Raw genomic sequence first — 22,904 nt, forward strand, 5'->3', positions numbered from 1 at the left:
ATGTGATGGCACCAAGACATTTTGGTTTAAACTGGAGGAAACAATCACAAAAATAAATGTGTGTTCACATCCTGCTGTACATGCTTTTTTCCCACTAAAAACGCAGCAAAAACAAATGGCAATATTTTTTGCTGCCTTTTTGCACTTCCTCCTTGCCTTGTACGGGTGTAAAAATTCTGCAAAAAGTGACATGATACAGTTTTCAAAAAAGCAGCAGTTTTCCAATTCAGTCAGGAACAAAAAAACAAATTGTGTGCATGAGATTTCTGAAATCGTATAGCTTTTGCTGGTACTGTAAAAAGTAGCTTTTAATTTGCATAAAAAACCTCAGCAAAAATGCAACGTGTGAACATAGCCTAGAAAGGCTAACTGGGAAAACAATCAGACACACTAAATGGATAAAAATGGGACAGTAGTATATAGTAGTGTATAAGTATAGCTCCCTCTAATAGAAATATTATATTCTTATTTCTTCCTATCTAGCTCAATACAAGCTAATGGCTAATTGTAGCAGCCATTAGGATGCATTTACTTTCCCAATAGCTAGATAACAAAAAGGAGAGAAAGAACTGACAGTCTGTGAGTGTTGTCTATCTTTCATAGAATCATAGAATGGTAGAGTTGGAAGGGATCTCCTGGGTCATCTGGTCCAACCCCCTGCTCAAAGCAGGATTCACTAGATCATCTCAGACAGATGTCTGTCCAGCCTCTGTTTGAAGACGTCCATTGAAGGGGAACTCACCACCTCTCGTGGCAGCCTGTTCCACTCATTAATCACCCTAACTGTCAAAAAGTTTTTTCTAATATCTAATCTGTGTCTCCTCCCATTTAGTTTCATCCCATTGCTTCTAGTCTTTCCTTGTGCAAATGAGAATAAAGATGATCCTTCTACAATGTGACAGCCCTTGACATATTTGTAGACAGCTATTAAGTCTCCTCTCAGTCTTCTTTTTTGCAAGCTAAACATTCCCAAATCCTGCAACCATTCCTCATAGGACATGGTTTGCAGACCAGTCACCATTCTGGTCGCTCTTCTCTGAACTTGCTCCAGTTTGTCTATGTCTTTTTTAAAATGTGGTGCCCAAAACTGTACACAGTATTCCAGATGAGGTCTGACCAAAGAGGAGTAAAGACCGATAATGACTTCACGTGATCTAGACTGTATGCTTCTGTTAATACATCCCAGAATTGTATTTGCCTTTTTTGCTGCTGCATCACACTGTTGACTCATGTTCAGTCTATGATCTATTAGTATACCTAAGTCTTTTTCACATGTACTGTTGCTTAGCTCTATTCCTCCCATTCTGTATATGCTTTTTTCATTTTTATTGCCCAGATGTAGTACTTTGCATTTTTCCCTGTTAAAAACCATTCTGTTGGTTGCTGCCCACTGCTCCAGTTTATGTAGGTCTTTTTGAATCCTCTCTCGCTCTTCTCTAGTATTAGCTATCCCTCCTAGCTTTGTGTCATCAGCAAATTTAATCAGTTTACCCTCAATTCCTTCATCTAAATCATTGATAAAGATGTTGAACAATACAGGTCCCAGGACGGAGCCCTGTGGTACCCCACTTGAGACATTCATCCAGCTGGATGTGAAGCCATTTACAACCACCCTTTGAGTCCGATCACTAAGCCAGTTATGAATCCACCTAACAGTTGCCTGGTCCATTGCATACTTGGTCATTTTTTCAATAAGGATGGTGTGAGATACTTTGTCAAATGCTTTGCTGAAGTCAAGATATACTATATCTACAGCATTTCCCTGATCCACCCAATCAGTGATTCTGTCATAGAAGGAAATTAAGTTAGTCTGACATGACTTGTTAGTTACAAACCCATGCTGACTCTGGTTAATCACTTCATTCTTATCCATGTACTTACATACATGTTGTTTAATAATTTGTTCAAAGATTTTTCCTGGTATAGAAGTCAGACTCACCGGCCTATAGTTCCCTGGGTCCACCTTCTTCCCCTTTTTGAAGATAGGAACAACATTTGCTCTTCTCCAGTCTTCTGGGACTTCTCCTGTTCTCCAAGAATTTTCAAAGATTATGGAGAGTGGTTCTAAAATTTCTTCTACGATGTCCTTCAGTACTCTGGGGTGTAATTCATCTGGACCTGGAGACTTGAACTCATTTATGTTAGCTAAATATTCCCTCACAATCTTTCTGTTTACAGATAACTTGGATTCCTCTATTCCTTTAAAAGGACAGTGAAGATCAGTTGATGTTACATTTTCTTTCTGAGAGAAAACAGATGCAAAATAGGAATTAAAAAGTTCGGCCTTCTCAACATCCTCTCTTACCATTTCTCCATTTTCATCCTGTAAAAATCCTGTAGCATCTTTGACTTTTCTTTTACTTTTGACATACCCCCAAAATCCTTTTTTATTGCTTTTGACATCTCTTGCAAGCCTTAATTCATTGTCAGCTTTAGCTAACCTGATACTTGCTCTGCAGGATCTGCAGACTGCATTATAATCTTCTTTAGATATGCCTCCCTCTTTCCATTTAATAAACATTTCTTTCTTTCTTTTTAGCATGTGTTTAAGTTCTGTGTTCATCCATCCTGGTTTCCTTAAATGCTTCCCATTCTTCCTACTTTTCGGGATTGTTAACGATTGTGCTTTGAGAATCTCATTTTTAAAAATTTCCCATCCTTCCTGGACATTTTTGTCCTTAAGGACATCCAGCCATTGGATCCCTCCTATTCTCTTTCTGAGTCTCTTAAAATCTGCCTTTCTAAAATCTAACCTTGAAGTTTGAGTCTTCACATGTCTTCCTCCTCTAGTTATCCAACATTCTATAATAGCATGATCGCTGCCTCCTAGGGTCCCAGCCACCTTTACCTCCTCAACCATTTCCTCCCTGTTTATAAGGATTAGATCCAAAGTAGCAGATCCCCTTGTTCTCTCCCCTACCTTTTGGAAGATAAAGTTGTCAGCAAGAGAGGATAAGAATTTGCTTGACCTGTTAGTTTTACTTGAGAGAGATTCCCAACAAATGTCTGGATAGTTGAAATCTCCCATGACCACTATGTCATATTTTTTGGAGAACTTGGTCATTTGATACATAAAGAGTTCATCCATATCTTCAGCTTGCCCAGGTGGCCTGTAGTAAATGCCTACAATGGTGTCCTTTCTGTTGTTCTCTCCTTGTATTCTTACCCAAACAGTTTCCACAGAACTCCCAGTCTCTGAAGCTTCAATCTCTGTGCAGATATACGCTTTTCTAACATACAATGCAACACCTCCTCCTCGTTTATCAAGTCTGTTTCTTGCAAATAAGTTGTATCCTTTTAGCCTTTTATTCCAATCATGTGTATCGTCCCACCAAGTTTCAGTGATTCCAATGACATCATATTCCTTTTCCTGCATTAGTAGTTCCAATTCTCCTTGTTTGTTGCCCATGCTTTGTGCATTTGTATAAAAACATTTTAGTTTGTGATTGGTTTCTCTTCCTCCCATATTTTTATTATTTAGATTTTTTTGTCTTTGTTCTTCTTTTCCACTTCCAGTAGCAGAGATCTCAATAGTATTTGTCAGCTGTATGGCTTTTTCTGGCCTTTTGCTTCCCTTCCCACATTGTTCTAGTTTAAAGCTCTTCTGATGAGTGTAGCAAGGCGACTTCCAAATACGTGTTTTCCAGTCTTCGTAAGGTGCACCCCATCTCTAGCAAGTAGTCCATTGTATAGGTAATTCATTCCGTGATCCAGAAATCCAAATCCTTGTTGACGGCACCATCGATGTAGCCAGTTGTTCACCTGTAGAATCTTATTCCACCTCATTGTTCCATGGCCATCCACTGGGAGGATGGATGAGAAGACCACCTGCGCTCCCAATTCTTTCACTTTCTTGCCTAAGTCTTCAAAGTCATTGCAGATGGTTTCCAGGTCCTTTCCTGTGGTGTCATTTGTCCCCACATGTATTAGCAGGAATGGGTAGTGATCTGTAGGTCTGAAGAGTCTTGATATCCTGTCAGACACATCTTTAATTTTTGCTCCTGGAAGACAGCACATTTCTCTTGAGGTTATGTCTGGTCTGCAGATAGCGGCCTCTGTTCCTCTTAACAGGGAATCCCCCATGACCACCACTCTCCGTTTTTTCTTCACAACATTCTTCTTTCTCCATCCAGGAGGATTCTGAGGGCTTACAAGGTTATTCATTGCTGGCAAAGTCTTATTTTGCTGTATTTCTTCATGGTTCTCCTGCGTGAGAGCCTGGTACTGGTTCCTGAGCAGTATGGGTGCGGACTGCCTCTCGATCCTCCTGCTTCTGTGGGTCACATGCTTCCATTCCTCTGTTTCGTTAGGTGCAGTTCGAATTTCTTCTCTTTCTGAATCATGAAGAGATAATTCTGCTCTGTCTAAGAACTCTTCACCTTCCTTAATGATTTTCAAGGTAGTTAACCTCTCTTCTAGATTTCGCAACTTTTCCTCCAACAGGGACACAAGCTTGCATTTCTGGCATGTGAAGTTTGGCTTTTCCACTGGCAAGTCTGTGAACATGTAGCAGGATATGCAGCTCACCAAATGGCTCCTGGACTCTTCCATGTTCTTATTGTTAATGTTCTGAAAACAGTGAAAAAAGCTTAAAAAAAAAGCTTCAAAATGCGCGCACCAGTAGGCGCGCGGTTTACCGATGTCCTCTTTTCAGCTCCAACAGCCAAAATCCAGTGTTCTTTGAGCTCGCGGAGACTCTTCACTTACCCCAAAATGCAGTGGGAATATGCAAATTATCACCTCAGGACTCCTCCCCTGGTTTACCGATGTCCTCTTTTCAGCTCCAACAGCCAAAATCCAGTGTTCTTTGAGCTCGCGGAGACTCTTCACTTACCCCAAAATGCAGTGGGAATATGCAAATTATCTCCTCAGGACTCCTCCCCTGGTTTTTGGTTAGCTCTAGTTTCAGCTTTCGCTCTCCTTTTTGCCTTCTAGCTATGGGGAAAGTAAATGAATCCTATAGGCTACTACTATTAACTATTTAGCTTGTATTGGGCTAGACAGAAATAAATAGGAATATAATAAATTTAAATTAAAGGGAGTTATACCTATATACTACCAGGGCTGTGGAGTCGGAGTCTGAGCCCATTTTGGTGGAGTCTGTATAAAATGGACCAACTCCGACTCCTAAACTATATAATAAATTGGGTACAGTAGTTCAATGCAGTTTGTGGGGAATATTTTTTCATAAGAATTTGGGAAAGTTATGAAATGTCCTATAAATGTCTGTCCTATTCCTGATCTAAGGGTCTAGACTTTTAGCTGAGATGAATCTGTGCTACAGTAAATTTATCACTTAAACATGAGCCATGTATGAGGGAGTCGGAGTCGTGGAGTCAGTGTCATAGAAATTGAGGAGTTAGAGTCGGAGGTTTGGCTTACCAACTCCACAGCCCTGTATACTACTATCCCACCTATATCTATTTAGTGTATTTAATTTTTATCCCAGTTAGACAATTTATAGATGCAAAATAAAAGTTATGCTTTATTCTCTGATAGACGTCTATTCAATATACAGTCAATTCTTGAAACCCGCTATAAAAAGGAACATTATATTTTTATCTATAGAATTTATTTTTCACCCGTCATATGCAGCAGATCCAAGAAGTGCTCAGATGTAGTCTGAGGCATTTTTAGCAGCTCATGGACCCAATTTGCACTAAATCAGTGCGTGATGGATCCATCTTGGCTGCCTGCATCAGTTCTGTGTATTGGGTGCAATGGACACTCACATGGAAGATGCTGCAGAACAAGGCACATTGCTCATCCAGTCAGGGCCACTGCAGATGCCCAACTTCTGCTGAAGTCATTATAATGACACCAGTGACAACCATTAGACAACAACACTTTTATTCCATTGATTGGCTGGATAGGTCACATGACATTATTTAAATCATGAAACCAGAAGGGGACACAGGACTGAGAGCAGAGGAGCGGCACCACAATAGACTTTATTTTATGTAGAGCCCGTGGACCTTTAATTAGGGATAATCCAGCAGTGGACAACTCCTTTAACAGAAAGATGAAAACTGATAATAAAAGAGAAGGATGCATTGTTACTGTATTTGTACCTGTGCGGCTTTTTGATCTTCACTTCTCTTGATTTATCACCTAAACTTTTTAACCTGCAATTAAAACATAAATAAGCTTTAAAATAGTGAAAGACAGTAAAAATACAATCAGGTTATATATCTGTAAACAACAGAAAATTCAATAAATGTGCGCTGCTAGATATCAGCAGATTAGGAAAAATAGTGAAAAACAGAGAAAAACAAATCAATGTGACAGAAGTCATGCTTTTGGTAATTTTCTGCAAAGTTATGGTTATTGTTGCCTTAGTGGTGAAACATTTATCAATCAATGGAAAATATGAATATGGATTGTGAATAACTTAAGTAAACGGCACAACGAGAAAAGAAAAGTCTATGAAAAGAAATGCTCGAGGAAGTTCTTGACCCAGACAACAAATATTTGCTCTTCTGCCATGATGTGAAATCATCATTTTCCACAGCGAACTCAAACCCAAAAGTATGTTACACAGAAAGAACTGGTTCATATTGAAGCTACCGATTTCACTAAAAACTTAGTAAAATGATTTTACAGAAATGTCCTAATACATACAGTGGCTTGGCATTTTTCGTGTTTTGCTACCTCCCAACCTGGAATTTCACAGGTTTTTTTGAGGGTTTGAATCAGTTCATGTAAAGAACATGTCTAAACTATGAACATTTTTTTATTATTGTTAAGTAAACAAATAGGACAAAATTACTGAAAACTTCAGTGTGCATTACTATTCACCCCCTGAAGTAAGTACTTTGTAGAGCCTCCTTTTGCGGCAATTACAGCTGCAAGTCGCTTGGGTTAAGTCTCTATGAACTTTCCACATCTTGCACTGGGATTTTTGCCCATTCCTCAAGGCAAAATTGCTCCAGCTCCTTAAAGTTAGATGGTTTCCTCTGGTCCCCTGGTGAACAACAATCACCAAGTCTGACCACAGATTCTCAATTGGATGAAGGTCTGGGCTTTGATTAGGCCACTCCAAAAATGTACACGTTACCCCTTAAACCACTCAAGTGTTGCTTTTAGCAGTATGCTTTGGGTCATTGTCTTGTTGGAAGGTGAACCTTCGTCCCAGTCTCAAATCACTGACAAACAGGTTTTGCTCAAGAATATCCCTGTATGTCGCATCACCCATCTTGGACCATTTTCTCTGTCCCCGCTGCGGAAAAACATCCCCACAGCCTGATGCTGCCACCACGTTTCACTGAGGGGATGGTGTTCTTTGGGTGATGAGCTGTGTTGGTTTGGTGCTAAACAAAATTTACTTTGGTGGCCAAAAAGTTCGATTTTGGCTTCATCTGACCACCGCACCTTCCTCCATACATTTGAGGATTTTCCCACGTCTTTTGGAAAACTCAAAACAAGCCTTACAATTTTTGTGTGTAAGTAAATGTTTTTTTCTGCCCATTCTTTCATAAAGGCCACCTCTTGTGGTCGCATGGACAGATACTTCAGTCTCTGCTTGGGAACTCTGCAGCTTCTTCAGGGTTACCTTTGATCTCTGTGCTGCCTCTCTGATTAATGCCCTCCATGCCTGGGCTGAGAGTTTTGGTTTGCGGCCCTCTCTTGGCAGGTTTGTTGTGGTACCATGTTCTTTCCATTTGATGATAACCGATTTGGTGGTGCTCCAGGGGATCATCAGATATTGGGATATTTTAATTTTTATTAATAACCCAACCCTGTCTTGTATGTCTCAACAACTTTGTCCCTGATTTGTTTGGAGATCTCCTTGGCCTTTATGGTGTAGCTTGGTTAGTGGTGTCTCTTGCTTAATAGTATTGCACCCTCTGTGGCCTTTCAGAAAGGCCAGAGTCACACTACCTTCTAACACTACCACATAACATCACATAGCACTCGGACCAGTATTATTCTATGGGGCAGCTTACATCTGCAATTATTTTCTCATGCCGATTCGACATGAGAGAACAATCACAACATGCTGCGATTGGCAGAGAGACTCAACTCAAAGCCATACAAGTCTTAGTGTGCGAGTGAAACTTCGGACTGCACTCGGATGTCATCCCAGTGCAGTTTGATACACGCAATAAAGGAGATAGAGAAATTAATTTCTCCGTACCTGTGCTGCTATTCTCTCATGCAAGAGAGTGTAAGTACTCCAAAGTGTCACAAAAAAAGATCAAATAAATACTGTAGAATAAGGCTATGTGCCCACGATGCAGAAATGCTCCAGGTTTTTTCCGAAGCATTTCTGCATCTCCCAGGCAGAAAAAGCGCATGCGGATTGTACATGTGGATTGTACATGCGTTTTTCCTGCCAGGGACATGCGGATGTGAAGCGTTCTTCACTTGTATTTCCACATGCGGGTTGTCAAGCACTTTCCAAGCGATTTTAGCATCACTTGGAAAGTGCTTGACAACTTTGTCACACTATATTAATCCATGCAACCGGCATGGATTTATATACTGTGACCGAAAGAATGTCAAAAAATAAAAAAATAAATATATACTTACCTTCTGATGGCCTCCGCAGTCTTTATTCGCTCTGTCCTAGCTTGCCGGCAGCTCGCGGTACACTGAAGGACCTGCCGACGTCAGCGTCGCGTGACCCGTCACATGACTAGATGACGTCAGCGCAGGTCCTTCAGTTCACCGCGATCTGCCGGCAAGCGAAGACAAGGAGACTGGGGGCCATCAGAAGGTAAAATATAATTTATTTTTTATTTTATTCTTTTTTTTACAGGTTCTATGGTACTCGGGTCCAGAGGAGAGTCTCCTCTCCTCCACACCCGGGTACCATCAGCACATTGAAACGCTTGGATTCCGCATCTACAGATGCAGTGATGCGGAATTCATGTGTTCCAATGCAAGTCAATGGCGGCGAAAACGCAGCGCTTCCGCAAAATAATTGGTAGTGCTGTGCTTTTTTCCGCAATGATAACCAGCAGCGGAAATTTCCGTAGCATGTGCACAGCACATGCGGATTATCATTGGGGGACATGGCAGGCCTTCTACCATGCGTTTTTTAAGCGTTTCTGCAGAATTTTTGCCGCTGCGGAAACGCTTAAAAAACGCATCGTGGGCACACAGCCTTACTGTTTTTTTTTCCCCCCTATTCCTCCTTGGAAACAAAAAGTTATACATTATTCTAATGGTACAGTTAAATAATGCAGTAAACTCTCACAGAGTTGCTGAGGAAAAAAAATGTTTGGTCATTAGGGTCCAAACAGGCTATTTTCCAAGGGGTTAAATCTACGTCTATGCAGGTGATATGGAGCTTTGCAACAGCAAAGAATTCAGTTCAACCATGAAGAAACACTGAATTTTGCATTCTGGACATTCACTGCAGGGGAGCAGCTCGGTTGCTGGCAGCCTCAGATGGATGAAATGTGAGCCATGGGATTTCTGCAGCAGTTTTATTATTAAGGTGCTCAAATATCTGGGAATACACTTTATATAAGGGTGCAGAGTTAACACAATTATCAGTGGCTCATAATTGGTAAAAGAGAGATCAGATTACAAAGGCAAGTATTCATGTGAAAGTACACAGCAGCCATTGTTCATATGATGGACCAAGATCATGTGACTGACATGTAACCTGCAACATAACGAGCCTTTATCTAATAAAGAAGAAATGACTAGACTTTATAGCCAAATGACTGGGCTGGGGAATTCCACACACTCATAAATAAAGTCCAAAGACATCAGCAGTATTAAAAAAGGGAAAAAAAGCACTGTACTTCACTTCTGAAGTAGAAACTGTTTAGCACAGTGTAAAGGCTTTTACAATAGTCAATACCTTGGAGAGAGTAATGATGATACATGGGTAGGCGGGAATTTATTAGTCGGTTTGTGTCCCTTTTGGTGCAAGGCATATTTGTCCTACAAGGTGAATTTGTGCTAGCCACTTCTGAAAAGTGGTACAAAGAGGGAAAAACTATCCGATAAATTTATGAGGAATTTGTCACCAGGTTTTTGCCACCTAATCTGAGCGCAGTATAATCTAAGGGCAAAGACGCTAATTCCAGTGCTCTGTCACTTACTGGGCTGCTTGCTATGGCTTTGATAAAGAAAAAAAAAAATTGCTGTTTTAACAGCAGATCATCACTAGAGGGCTAGTAAACCTGCTGCCACGTAGCCCTCCATATTCATGAGCTCTGTATAACCCCACCAACACCAGCTTTCTGCCTACGCACAGGGTACACAGAAAGCTAACAATCAGTGGTGTGGGTGGGGTTATACAGAGCTCAGCATTCAGAGAACTGCTAGATCTGCAGCAGATACAACAGTGATTTTATCAAAACTACAGGAAGCATCCCAGAAAATGATACATCGCTGGAATCAGGATCTCTGTCCCTACATCAAGCTGCTCTTAGATTAACTTGTAAAAATCTGGCGACAGCTTCCCTTTAAAAGGTGCATGCTTTCCGTTTATGATCCTCATTTTAGCAGTGTGTATTAAGCGCTAGTCTTAACAAACCTGACAAACTGTATTATGCCAAGAACAGATTGAGGCACAGACCATGATACAGAAATTAAAAGAAAAAGATCATTTACAACTCCTCAGACAATGCAATAGACAGTACAGCAAATCACTGGCTCTAGCAAATCACTGCAGTGATTGCCTGCAGAGGTCACAAGTCTGTGAAAGGACGTCATATATGCAGCAGGACAGAGGTGGACTGAGCAGCATCATAACAGCGTAGCAAGATTGGGGAGGATGACTTCTTTTAACATTTTAAAACAAATATGATCATTTTGTGAAGAAAAAAATACTCCTGATAACCCTCAAAAATAATGGGACAAATGAAGCCTAATTAAAAGAAAAATTGTCTTGGTGTAACCAATCACTGAGCAGTTTTCATTCTGTAACAGCAGTTTAAAAAATAAGAGGTGAGCTCTGATTTGTTGCCATCTATGGCTAACAATAATACATGCTCAAAAAAATAAAGGGAACACTTAAACAACAGAACATAACTCCAAGTAAATCAAACTTCTGTGAAATCAAACAGTCCACTTAGGAAGCAACACTGATTCACAATCAGTTTCACATGCTGTTGTGCAAATGGAATAGACAATAGATGGAAATTATTGGCAATTATCAAGACACCCTCAATAAAGGAGTGGTTCTGCTGGTGGGGACCACAGACCACATCTCAGTACCAATGCTTTCTGGCTGATGTTTTGGTCACTTTTGAATGTTGGTTTTGCTTTCACACTCGTGGTAGCATGAGACGGACTCTACAACCCACAGAAGTTGCTCAGGTAGTGCAGCTCATCCAGGATGGCACATCAATGCGAGCTGTGGCAAGAAGGTTCGCTGTGTCTGTCAGCGTAGTGTCCAGAGGCTAGAGGTGCTACCAGGAGACAGGCCAGTACACCAGGAGACGTGGAGGGGGCCGTAGGAGGGCAACAACTCAGCAGCAGGATCGCTACCTACGCCTTTGTGCAAGGAGGAACAGGAGGAGCACTGCCAGAGCCCTGCAAAATGACCTCCAGCAGGCCACAAATGTGCATGTGTCTGCACAAACTGTTCGAAACCGACTCCATGAGGGTGGTATGAAGGCCCGACGTCCACAGATGGAGGTTGTTCTCACAGGACAACACCGTGCAGGACGCTTGGCATCTGCCACAGAACACCAGGATTGGCAAAGTCGCCACTGGCGCCCTGTGCTCTTCACAGATGAAAGCAGGTTCACACGGAGCACATGTGACAGAGTCTGGAGATGCCGTGGAGAGCGATCTGCTGCCTGCAACATCCTTCAGCATGACCGGTTTGGCAGTGGGTCAGTAATGGTGTGGGGTGGCATTTCTTTGGAGGGCCGCACAGCCCTCCATTTGCTCGCCAGAGGTAGCCTGACTGCCATTAGGTACCGAGATGAGATCCTCAGACCCCTTGTGAGACCATATGATGGTGCGGTTGACACTGGGTTCCTCCTAATACAGGACAATGCCAGACCTCATGTGGCTGGAGTGTGTCAGCAGTTCCTGCAAGATGAAGGCATTGAAGCTATGGACTGGCCCGTCCGTTCCCCAGACCTGAATCTGATTGAGCACATCTGGGATATCATGTCTCGCTCTATCCACCAACGTCATGTTGCACCACAGACTGTCCAGGAATTGGCGGATGCTTTAGTCCAGGCCTGGGAGGAGATCCCACAGGAGACCATCCGCAACCTCATCAGGAGCATGCCCAGGCATTGTAGGGAGGTCATACAGGCACGTGGAGGCCACACACAATACTGAGCCTCATTTTGACTTGTTTTAAGGACATTACATCAAAGTTGGATCAGCCTGTAGTGTGTTTTTCCACTTTAATTTTGGGGGTGACTCCAAATCCAGGTCTCCATTGGTTAATAAATTTGATTTCCATTGATGATTTTTGTGTGATTTTGTTGTCAGCACATTCAACTTTGTACAGAACAAAGTATTCAATGAGAATATTTCATTCATTCAGATCTAGGATGTGTTATTTGAGTGTTCCCTTTACTTTTTTGAGCAGTGTAGTTCTTTATACAGACAGCTTTGACAAATGTGACTTGGGGTCAATAGCGTTTATAAGTTGTGTAGAAAAGGCAATTGGAAGGAACACTCTGGGGAATTCATCATACCCAAAACATGCTGAAAACAATGAAAAAAAATCCTTTTTTAATGTTTTTTATATATTTTACTAACAATTTTGAAAAGTAACTACACTTCACAAATCTTTCCACAGGTCATAAAGACATGTTAAAAATGTTCACCTGCAGATGTCAAAGTGCTGAGGTCCACATTGATCGCTGAAATGAAGAAGAAGCTTGGAGACATAAGATGGGCTTTTGAAAAAATAAATGTCAATAAGGAGCAACAAAAACAGGGAAAAATACTACAAAACATCATGTAACTTCAGCCTTACAGAGGGCCTAAAATGGGATATTTAAAGGAATGTCACTAAGGTGAAAATGAACAGTCAGGCCGGCACATCAGATGTCCTGGAGAAAAGGAAGCAGAGGGGCTTCAGCTGTGCCAAGAGCTATAGAGCTACAAGGCATTTACAGAGTTTAGACGGCAATATTATATTCAGATCACAGGTATTTGTCCTCAGTCATGTTTGGAGGGAGTGAAGCTTAAAAAATAACATTGATCTTTAGTACAGGATAAGGACATGATCCTATCAGCCTACAGACAAAATGCATACAACCTGTGATGGGTAATCTCCTACAGGTTTACACATGCCTCTATATCAATGGAGAAAATTAATTCATTAGTTGGATTAAAGGGGTTTTTCAATAAGATAAAATATAGCTAAATGATCTTTAAAAAGTTACTATTAAAGTCTCAGTAGGTCCACTCCATTCCAGGTCATGGCCACCGTGCCTCCAGTACTGTGCTTGATACACGCCAGCCTTCTCTGTGTAGGCATGTAACCACACAAGTGTGTGACTGCTTATTTCAATAGGTAAATAATCCGTTCTCTCGGTCTATACATCAGCAAATGGGGCTGGCTTAGCAGACAATCATCCTCTGCACTCATGAGCCCAAACTGGAAAACGCTGTCCTGTGTCCAGCACAGTAGCAGAAGCGAAGTGTCTGGGACCCAGAATGGATCAACAGTTGGAGGGAGTAGTGCCCTAGCATTGATCACCTATTTTTTAGATAATAGACATAAAAATGCCATATGGCTAGTTTCCTGAATCATCATTGACTGGCAAACCAAGGATAGCAGGGTCCTTGTCATCTGACTTGCTTTACCCTGCACGGTCACTTGAGTAGCTCATACCACTGCAGATACAGACGTTTCCTGGATGTTGGTGGGTTGCATTGCTCAACCCATGAGTGTCCTGTTAGGTAATGGCAGGGAGCACACCACACTGAAATGACATGTGAGCAAACTCTTCTGCAGTACGGAAGTGTTATGTATTGCACTGATGCGTCATTCTAAAGTGGTTGTCCAAGAATTTAACAAATTAGCCTAAACAAAATATAACATATTACTCAACTGTTTACAGCCCACTGCTCTAGGGCCGACCCTTCAGTGGTCTCCAGTCGCCTTACTTTTGCTGCAGCGATCACGTGATGTACATACATGAGATGACTGCAGCCAATGATAGCAGCTGAGAGCAGCGATTGGAGCCAGGGATCACTTGTATGTAGGTGACACCATCACTGTAGGAGAGTAAGTAAAGACTGATGGGGACGACTGGAGAGGTGGGAGATTTAAAGAGGTCAGCCACTACTTTTTTTTTTTTTATTAATATCCAATCCTTACGATAGGCCATCAATATCTGACTGGTGGGGTTGCGAAACCCGAAATCCCTGCCGATCAGGTGTTACTGGCTCCGGCTGGAAGTTCTCAGATGTTGCAGGAACACAGCAGTTACAGTTATATGAAAAAGTTTGGGCACCCCTATTAATCTTAAGCTTAATGTTTTATAAAAACTGGTGTTTTTGCAACAGCTATTTCAGTTTGATATATGTAATAACTGCTGGACACAGTAATGTTTCTGCCTTGAAATGAGATTTATTGTACTAACAGAAAATGTGCAATCTGCATTCAAACAAAATTTGACAGGTGCATAAGTATGGGCACCTCACCAGAAAAGTGACATTAATATTTAGTAGATCCTCCTTTTGCAAAAATAACAGCCTCTAGTCGCTTCCTGTAGCTTTTAATGAGTTCCTGGATGAAGGTATTTTTGACCATTCCTCTTTACAAAACAATTCCAGTTCAGTTAAGTTTGATGGTCGCCGAGCATGGACAGCCCTCTTCAAATGATCCCACAGATGTTCAATGATATTCAGCTCTGGGGACTGGGATGGCCATTCCAGAACATTGTAATTGTTCCTCTGCATGAATGCCTGAGTAGATTTGGAGCGGTGTTTTGGATCATTGTCTTTCTGAAAGATCCATCCCCTGCGTAACTTCAACTTTATCACTGATTCTTGAACATTATTGTCAAGAATCTGCTGATACTGAGTGGAATCCATGCGTCCCTCAACTTTAACAAGATTCCCGGTGCCGGCATTGGCCACACAGCCCCAAAGCATGATGGAACCTCCACCAAATTTTACTGTGGGTAGCAAGTGTTTTTCTTGGAATGCTGTGTTTTTTTGACGCCATGCATAACGCCTTTTTGTATGACAACTCAATCTTGGTTTCATCAGTCCACAGGACCTTCTTCCAAAAAGAAATTGGCTTCTCCAAATGTGCTTTTGCATACCTCAGCCGACTCTGTTTGTGGCGTGCTTACAGAAACGGCTTCTTTCGCATCACTCTCCCATAGAGCTTCTCCTTGTGCAAAGTGCGTTGTATAGTTGACCGATGCACAGTGACACCATCTGCAGCAAGTTGATGCTGCAGCTCTCTGGAGGTGGTCTGAGGATTGTCCTTGACTGATCTCACCATTCTTCTTCTCTGCCTTTCTGATGTTTTTCTTGGCCTGCCACTTCTGGCCTTAGCAAGAACTGTCCCTGTGTTCTTCCATTTCCTTACTATGTTCCTCACAGTGGAAACTGACAGGTTAAATCTCTGAGACAGCTTTTTGTATCCTTCCCCTGAACAACTATGTTGAATAATCTTTGTTTTCAGATCATTTGACAGTTGTTTTGAGGAGCCCATGATGCCACTCTTCAGAGGAGATTCAAACAGGAGAACAACTTGCAAGTGGCCACTTTAAGTAGCTTTTCTCATGATTGCATACACCTGGCTATGAAGTTCAAAGCTCAATGAGGTTACAAAACCAAAAAAGTGCTTTAGTAAGTCAGTAAAAAGTAGGTAGGAGTATTTAAAACAAGAAAATGATAAGGGTGCCCATACCTATGCACGTGTCAAATTTTGTTTGAATGCAGATTGCACATTTTCTGTTAGTACAATAAACCTCATTTCAAGGCAGAAACATTACTGTGTCCAACAGTTATTACATATAGCAAACTGAAATAGCTGTTGCAAAAACACCAATTTTAAGAAAACATTAAAGCTTAAGATTAATAGGGGTGCCCAAACTTTTTCATATAACTGTATGTAACAACACTAGTGGCCGTGGCCGGGTACTACAGATCCAAGTTAGAAATAACGGAGCTGTCATGTTCCGACAGCATCGAGAACTTCTGGCAGCAGCTGATCGGCGGGGTGCCAAGTGTCGCACACACACCGATCAGATATTGATGGCGTAAGGATAGGCCATCAGTTATAAAATAATGGTCAACCCTTTTAACAGGTAATGACTTTTTTTTATTTTATCACTTTCCCACAGTGTAAATATTCCAGACATCCCCTTTAAAGTGACTGTCCCAAAAACTACATTAATCACTGATCCACAGGATGGACCCCCACCGATCATATGAATGCAAGGGTCCCAAAGACCCTTGCATGAATGAAGCAATAGTGTATATGTAACCACAGTTCTCCAGCCAGCTTCTTTCTTCTCCTGGACTGAACATTCATTTCCAAAATTCTCAGTTCTTAAGTAAAATTTGTCTTCCAAGACTACAAGTTTTTCCATTTCTGAGATAGATGACAACTGGTTCTCATGAAGTTCTATGGAGAACTGTGTAAATTCAGGAGAGCATCTGTCTGCCTCTAGCTCCTCCTCCTCCCCTCTCCATAAAATATTATGAGCACCAACTGCCATCTCAGTAATGTGAACATTGTCTTCACTGAATACAGACTTTACCTGTGACTCGAGAATGAAAGATCAGTCCAGGAGCAGATTTCCCTGATAAGATACAGTACAAAGTTTCTTATTTTCATGTGTACTATTGATTTATGAAATGAAAATGACAATTACGCTGGAAGTCTAGTAACGACTGTTCTGAGTAGTCCTAGATGTAATATGCCCCCTGCCAGCACTGTGCAGTGACACAATCACAGCGCACACTCGTTGATGACAAGAGCAGCCATGATTTTCTGCACTTAGTGGATGGCTCTCAGTCTGTTACTGTAAGGCTGTGTGCCCACGAAGCGTTTTTGAAGCGTTTCCGCAGCGGCAGAAACACTTAAAAAACGCATGGTAGAAGGCCTGCCATGTCCCCCAATGATAATCCGCATGTGCTGTGCACATGCTGGGGAAATTTCCGCTGTGGATTATCATTGCGGAAAAAAACGCAGCACTACCAATTATTTTGCGGAAGTGCTGCGTTTTCGCCGCCATTGACTTGCATTATAACGCGCCAATTCCGCAAGACTGCATCTGTACTTGCGTAATTGGCGCGTTCTAATGTGCGGATGGTACCCGGGTGGAGAGGAGAGGAGAGTCTCATCCACACCCAGGTACCATTAAAAAAGCTGTAAAAAAAAAAAGAATAAAATAAAAAATAAATGTATACTTACCTTCTGGCGGCCCGCGCTGCGCTCCTCCTTGATTCCCGGCACTTCGCCATGGACTGAAGGACCTGCGCTGACGTCAGAGTCATGTGACGGGTCACGCAACGCTGACGTCGGCAGATCCTTCAGTGTACCGCTGCCAGCAGCCGGGACGGTGAAGCAAGACAGCGCGGGCCATCGGAGGGTAAGTATACATTTATTTTTTGACATTCTCTCGGTCACACTATATAAATCCATGCTGTTTGTATGGATTTATATAGTGTGACCAAGTTGACAAGCACTTTCCAAGTGATGCTAAAATTGCTTGGAAAGCGCTTGTCAACCCGCATGCGGAAATGCATGTGAAGAACGCTTCACATCCGCATGTCCCTGGCAGGAAAAACGCATGTACAATCCGCATGTACAATCCACATGTACAATCCACATGCGTTTTTTCTGCCAGGGAGATGCAGAAACGCTCAGGAAAAATCCGGAGCATTTCTGCATCGTGGGCACATAGCCTTAATTAGAAAAATAACAACAATGTAATCAAGAATTGCAGACACACAACTTGTGCAAACACAAGAGAACAGACACGGTGCAAACACATAGGCATGTGCATACAGGGACGGGGCATACACACACGGCGCGCACACATGGGCACACCTTCCCAACAGCTCACACTGTGCATAGTACAGCAATACAAATACGCATTATCGTGTATGGAAAACTGGCTCAGAGTCCTAGCTTCAAAAGGGTTCTCCATAAAGCTATAAAACAAGTAAAGACCCTCTGGTACACCCCCCTCAGCCGGTCACCCTCTGGTACACCCCCCTCAGCCGGTCACCCTCTGGTACACCCCCCTCAGCCGGTCACCCTCTGGTACACCCCCCTCAGCTGGTCACCCTCTGGCACCCCCCCTCAGCTTGTCACCCTCTGGTACACCCCCCTCAGCTTGTCACCCTCTGGTACACCCCCCTCAGCCGGTCACCCTCTGGCACCCCCCTCAGCCGGTCACCCTCTGGCACCCCCCCTCAGCTGGTCACCCTCTGGCACCCCCCTCAGCTTGTCACCCTCTGGTACACCCCCCTCAGCTTGTCACCCTCTGGTACACCCCCCTCAGCCGGTCACCCTCTGGTACACCCCCCTCAGCCGGTCACCCTCTGGTACACCCCCCTCAGCCGGTCACCCTCTGGTACACCCCCCTCAGCCGGTCACCCTCTGGTACACCCCCCTCAGCCGGTCACCCTCTGGTACACCCCCCTCAGCCGGTCACCCTCTGGTACACCCCCCTCAGCCGGTCACCCTCTGGTACACCCCCCTCAGCCGGTCACCCTCTGGTACACCCCCCTCAGCCGGTCACCCTCTGGTACACCCCCCTCAGCCGGTCACCCTCTGGTACACCCCCCTCAGCCGGTCACCCTCTGGTACACCCCCCTCAGCCGGTCACCCTCTGGTACACCCCCCTCAGCCGGTCACCCTCTGGTACACCCCCCTCAGCCGGTCACCCTCTGGTACACCCCCCTCAGCCGGTCACCCTCTGGTACACCCCCCTCAGCCGGTCACCCTCTGGTACACCCCCCTCAGCCGGTCACCCTCTGGTACACCCCCCTCAGCCGGTCACCCTCTGGTACACCCCCCTCAGCCGGTCACCCTCTGGTACACCCCCCTCAGCCGGTCACCCTCTGGTACACCCCCCTCAGCCGGTCACCCTCTGGTACACCCCCCTCAGCCGGTCACCCTCTGGTACACCCCCCTCAGCCGGTCACCCTCTGGTACACCCCCCTCAGCCGGTCACCCTCTGGTACACCCCCCTCAGCCGGTCACCCTCTGGTACACCCCCCTCAGCCGGTCACCCTCTGGTACACCCCCCTCAGCCGGTCACCCTCTGGTACACCCCCCTCAGCCGGTCACCCTCTGGTACACCCCCCTCAGCCGGTCACCCTCTGGTACACCCCCCTCAGCCGGTCACCCTCTGGTACACCCCCCTCAGCCGGTCACCCTCTGGTACACCCCCCTCAGCCGGTCACCCTCTGGTACACCCCCCTCAGCCGGTCACCCTCTGGTACACCCCCCTCAGCCGGTCACCCTCTGGTACACCCCCCTCAGCCGGTCACCCTCTGGTACACCCCCCTCAGCCGGTCACCCTCTGGTACACCCCCCTCAGCCGGTCACCCTCTGGTACACCCCCCTCAGCCGGTCACCCTCTGGTACACCCCCCTCAGCCGGTCACCCTCTGGTACACCCCCCTCAGCCGGTCACCCTCTGGTACACCCCCCTCAGCCGGTCACCCTCTGGTACACCCCCCTCAGCCGGTCACCCTCTGGTACACCCCCCTCAGCCGGTCACCCTCTGGTACACCCCCCTCAGCCGGTCACCCTCTGGTACACCCCCCTCAGCCGGTCACCCTCTGGTACACCCCCCTCAGCCGGTCACCCTCTGGTACACCCCCCTCAGCCGGTCACCCTCTGGTACACCCCCCTCAGCCGGTCACCCTCTGGTACACCCCCCTCAGCCGGTCACCCTCTGGTACACCCCCCTCAGCCGGTCACCCTCTGGTACACCCCCCTCAGCCGGTCACCCTCTGGCACCCCCCTCAGCCGGTCACCCTCTGGCACCCCCCTCAGCCGGTCACCCTCTGGTACACCCCCCTCAGCCGGTCACCCTCTGGTACACCCCCCTCAGCCGGTCACCCTCTGGTACACCCCCCTCAGCCGGTCACCCTCTGGTACACCCCCCTCAGCCGGTCACCCTCTGGTACACCCCCCTCAGCCGGTCACCCTCTGGTACACCCCCCTCAGCCGGTCACCCTCTGGTACACCCCCCTCAGCCGGTCACCCTCTGGTACACCCCCCTCAGCCGGTCACCCTCTGGTACACCCCCCTCAGCCGGTCACCCTCTGGTACACCCCCCTCAGCCGGTCACCCTCTGGTACACCCCCCTCAGCCGGTCACCCTCTGGTACACCCCCCTCAGCCGGTCACCCTCTGGTACACCCCCCTCAGCCGGTCACCCTCTGGTACACCCCCCTCAGCCGGTCACCCTCTGGTACACCCCCCTCAGCCGGTCACCCTCTGGTACACCCCCCTCAGCCGGTCACCCTCTGGTACACCCCCCTCAGCCGGTCACCCTCTGGTACACCCCCCTCAGCCGGTCACCCTCTGGTACACCCCCCTCAGCCGGTCACCCTCTGGTACACCCCCCTCAGCCGGTCACCCTCTGGTACACCCCCCTCAGCCGGTCACCCTCTGGTACACCCCCCTCAGCCGGTCACCCTCTGGTACACCCCCCTCAGCCGGTCACCCTCTGGTACACCCCCCTCAGCCGGTCACCCTCTGGTACACCCCCCTCAGCCGGTCACCCTCTGGTACACCCCCCTCAGCCGGTCACCCTCTGGTACACCCCTCAGCTGGTCACCCTCTGGTACACCCCTCAGCTGGTCACCCTCTGGCACCCCCCTCAGCTGGTCACCCTCTGGTACACCCCTCAGCTGGTCACCCTCTGGCACCCCCCTCAGCTTGTCACCATATAATACCCCCACAGCTTGTCATCAATCAGGAGCAGATCATTGCCGGTAGGATGTCTGTAGTTACAAGCAGTCATTACAGGAGACCGGTCACTGTTACCACTATCATCTCTGCTCCCGACATGCACCGGGACATCCCATCCCAGCGCTCAGCCACACAGCGCAGCACAGATTTACCCGCTGGTCAGGTCCTGCTGCACAGTCAGCAGCCGCTCCCTCAGGTTCTCAAACATGCTGCTGCGACAGGGGACAAGCGCCAAACTGTGCGACTTTCCAGGGCCACACTGCACCATCCAGCTACCAGCGAGCGGGACTGTTTTTCCTCATAGCGTCACAGTCACAAGGAGGGTGGCGGGGCCGGAACAGCAACTTGCCCCGCCCACCCATGCGCTCACTCTGCTTCATTCTGAAGCTGACGCTGGTGTGAGGCCGGTGTTCAGACACTAGAGGGCAGCACAGCCTAGGAAAACTTCTGGTGCTCGCTCTACTTCTCAGGATCTTGTCCCGGTGTCTAACCCAAATCTTCCAATAAAGTGACTCTAGGCCACGGCCCCACTATCAGTATTTGGTCAGTATTTTTTCTCAGGAGTGGGAGCCAAAACCAGGAGTGGGTGATAAATGCAGAATTGGTGACTTGTTTCTATTATACCCTGTCTCTGATTGTTCCTCACCTGGTTTTGGCTCCCACGCCTGAGAAAAAATACTGACCGAATACTGACCAAATACTGATAGTGGGGCCGTGGCCTAATGCTCATCATGGGATCTGAGCCATATCATCATTTTCTTTTCAGCACCAGTTACATGATAAACCCTTAGGGATTAAGCCAATTTCGTTTTAAGGGCTCATACTCATCTGTGTTTAAAATGGACGAGTGCAATCCAATAAAACATCTGTGACTAATGTTAGTGAATGATTCTGTGTTCATCAGCTCAGAGCGGACTGAGAAAAAAATCACAACTTGCTGCGAGTGGCCATGTATATCGCCAATGCAAGTCAATGAGAGCTGTCTGCCTAGCCTTTGCTGGTTATTAAAAAGAGGGGGGACCCCACGTCATTTTTTTGTGGGGTCTACCCTTATTAATAACCAGTAAAGGCTAAGTAGAAAGCTGTGAGCTGATATTAAAGAAGTTGACCACTACTTTTCCACTGATGCCCTATCCGTAGGATAGGGCATCAATGTTTGATCGACCAGGGTTCCGCACCCGGCACCCCCACCAATCAGCTGTTATCGGTCACAGCGACGGCTGGAAGTACTGTATTTTTCGGACTATAAGACGCACCAGACCATAAGACACACCTAGGTTTTAGAGGAGGAAAATAGGGAAAAAGAATTACGCAAAAAATGTGGTCATGATGCACTGTTAAGGGGGAGGGGGTCTGCTGCTGACACTGGTATAGGGGTAATGTCCCCCAGTTCTGATAATATCCCCCATCCTGGTATATATGGCCCCCTGCTTCCTGTTATATGTGGCCTCCATCCCCATCCTGATATGCATGGCACCCCTCTTCCCCATCCTGGTATGCATGGCACCCCTCATCCCCATCCTGATATGCATGGCACCCCTCATCCCCATCCTGATATGCATGGCACCAACATCATGGTTTGCATGGCACCCCTCATCCTGGTATGCATGGCACCCCTCATCCAAGTATGCATGCCCCCCTCATCTTGGTATGCATAACACCCCTCATCCCTCTTCCTGGTATGCATGGCATTCCTAATCCCTCTTCCTAGTATGCATGGCACCCCTCATCATGAAATGTATGGCACCCCTCATCCCTCTTCCTGGTATGCATGGCACCCCTGATCCCCATCCTGGTATGCATGGCACCCCGATCCCCATCCTGGTATGCAGGGCACCCCGATCCCCATCCTGGTATGCATGGCACCCCGATCCCCATCCTGGTATGCATGGCACCCCGATCCCCATCCTGGTATGCATAGCACCCCCTCATCCCCATCCTGGTATGCATGGTACCCCTCATCCCCATCCTGGTATGCATGGCACCCCTGATCCCCATCCTGGTATGCATGGCACCCCTGATCCCCTTCCTGGTATGCAAGGTACCCCCTGATCC

At 46.0% G+C, this 22,904-nt stretch overlaps 1 protein-coding gene across 3 annotated transcripts in view; it reads right to left on the reverse strand.

Annotated features, from left to right (window-relative positions):
* The window catches only part of DTNBP1 (dystrobrevin binding protein 1), a 139,101-nt gene extending 117,885 nt beyond the window's left edge, over nt 1-21,216 (reverse strand). For all 3 annotated transcript variants that reach the window (XM_073678795.1, XM_073678796.1, XM_073678797.1), the window contains exons 1-2: nt 21,002-21,216; nt 6,072-6,125 (exon numbers count right to left, since the gene is read on the reverse strand). In XM_073678795.1, coding sequence (XP_073534896.1) covers nt 6,072-6,125; nt 21,002-21,117 — 170 coding nt within the window. In that variant the 5' untranslated portion in view covers nt 21,118-21,216. The remainder of the gene's footprint in view (nt 1-6,071; nt 6,126-21,001) is intronic.
* Nucleotides 21,217-22,904: the final 1,688 nt, after the last annotated feature.

Source organism: Phyllobates terribilis, unplaced genomic scaffold, assembly GCF_046119375.1.
Source record: "Phyllobates terribilis strain yellow unplaced genomic scaffold, ASM4611937v1 Scaffold_4__5_contigs__length_816908805, whole genome shotgun sequence".
NCBI classification, from domain to species: Eukaryota; Metazoa; Chordata; class Amphibia; order Anura; family Dendrobatidae; genus Phyllobates; species Phyllobates terribilis.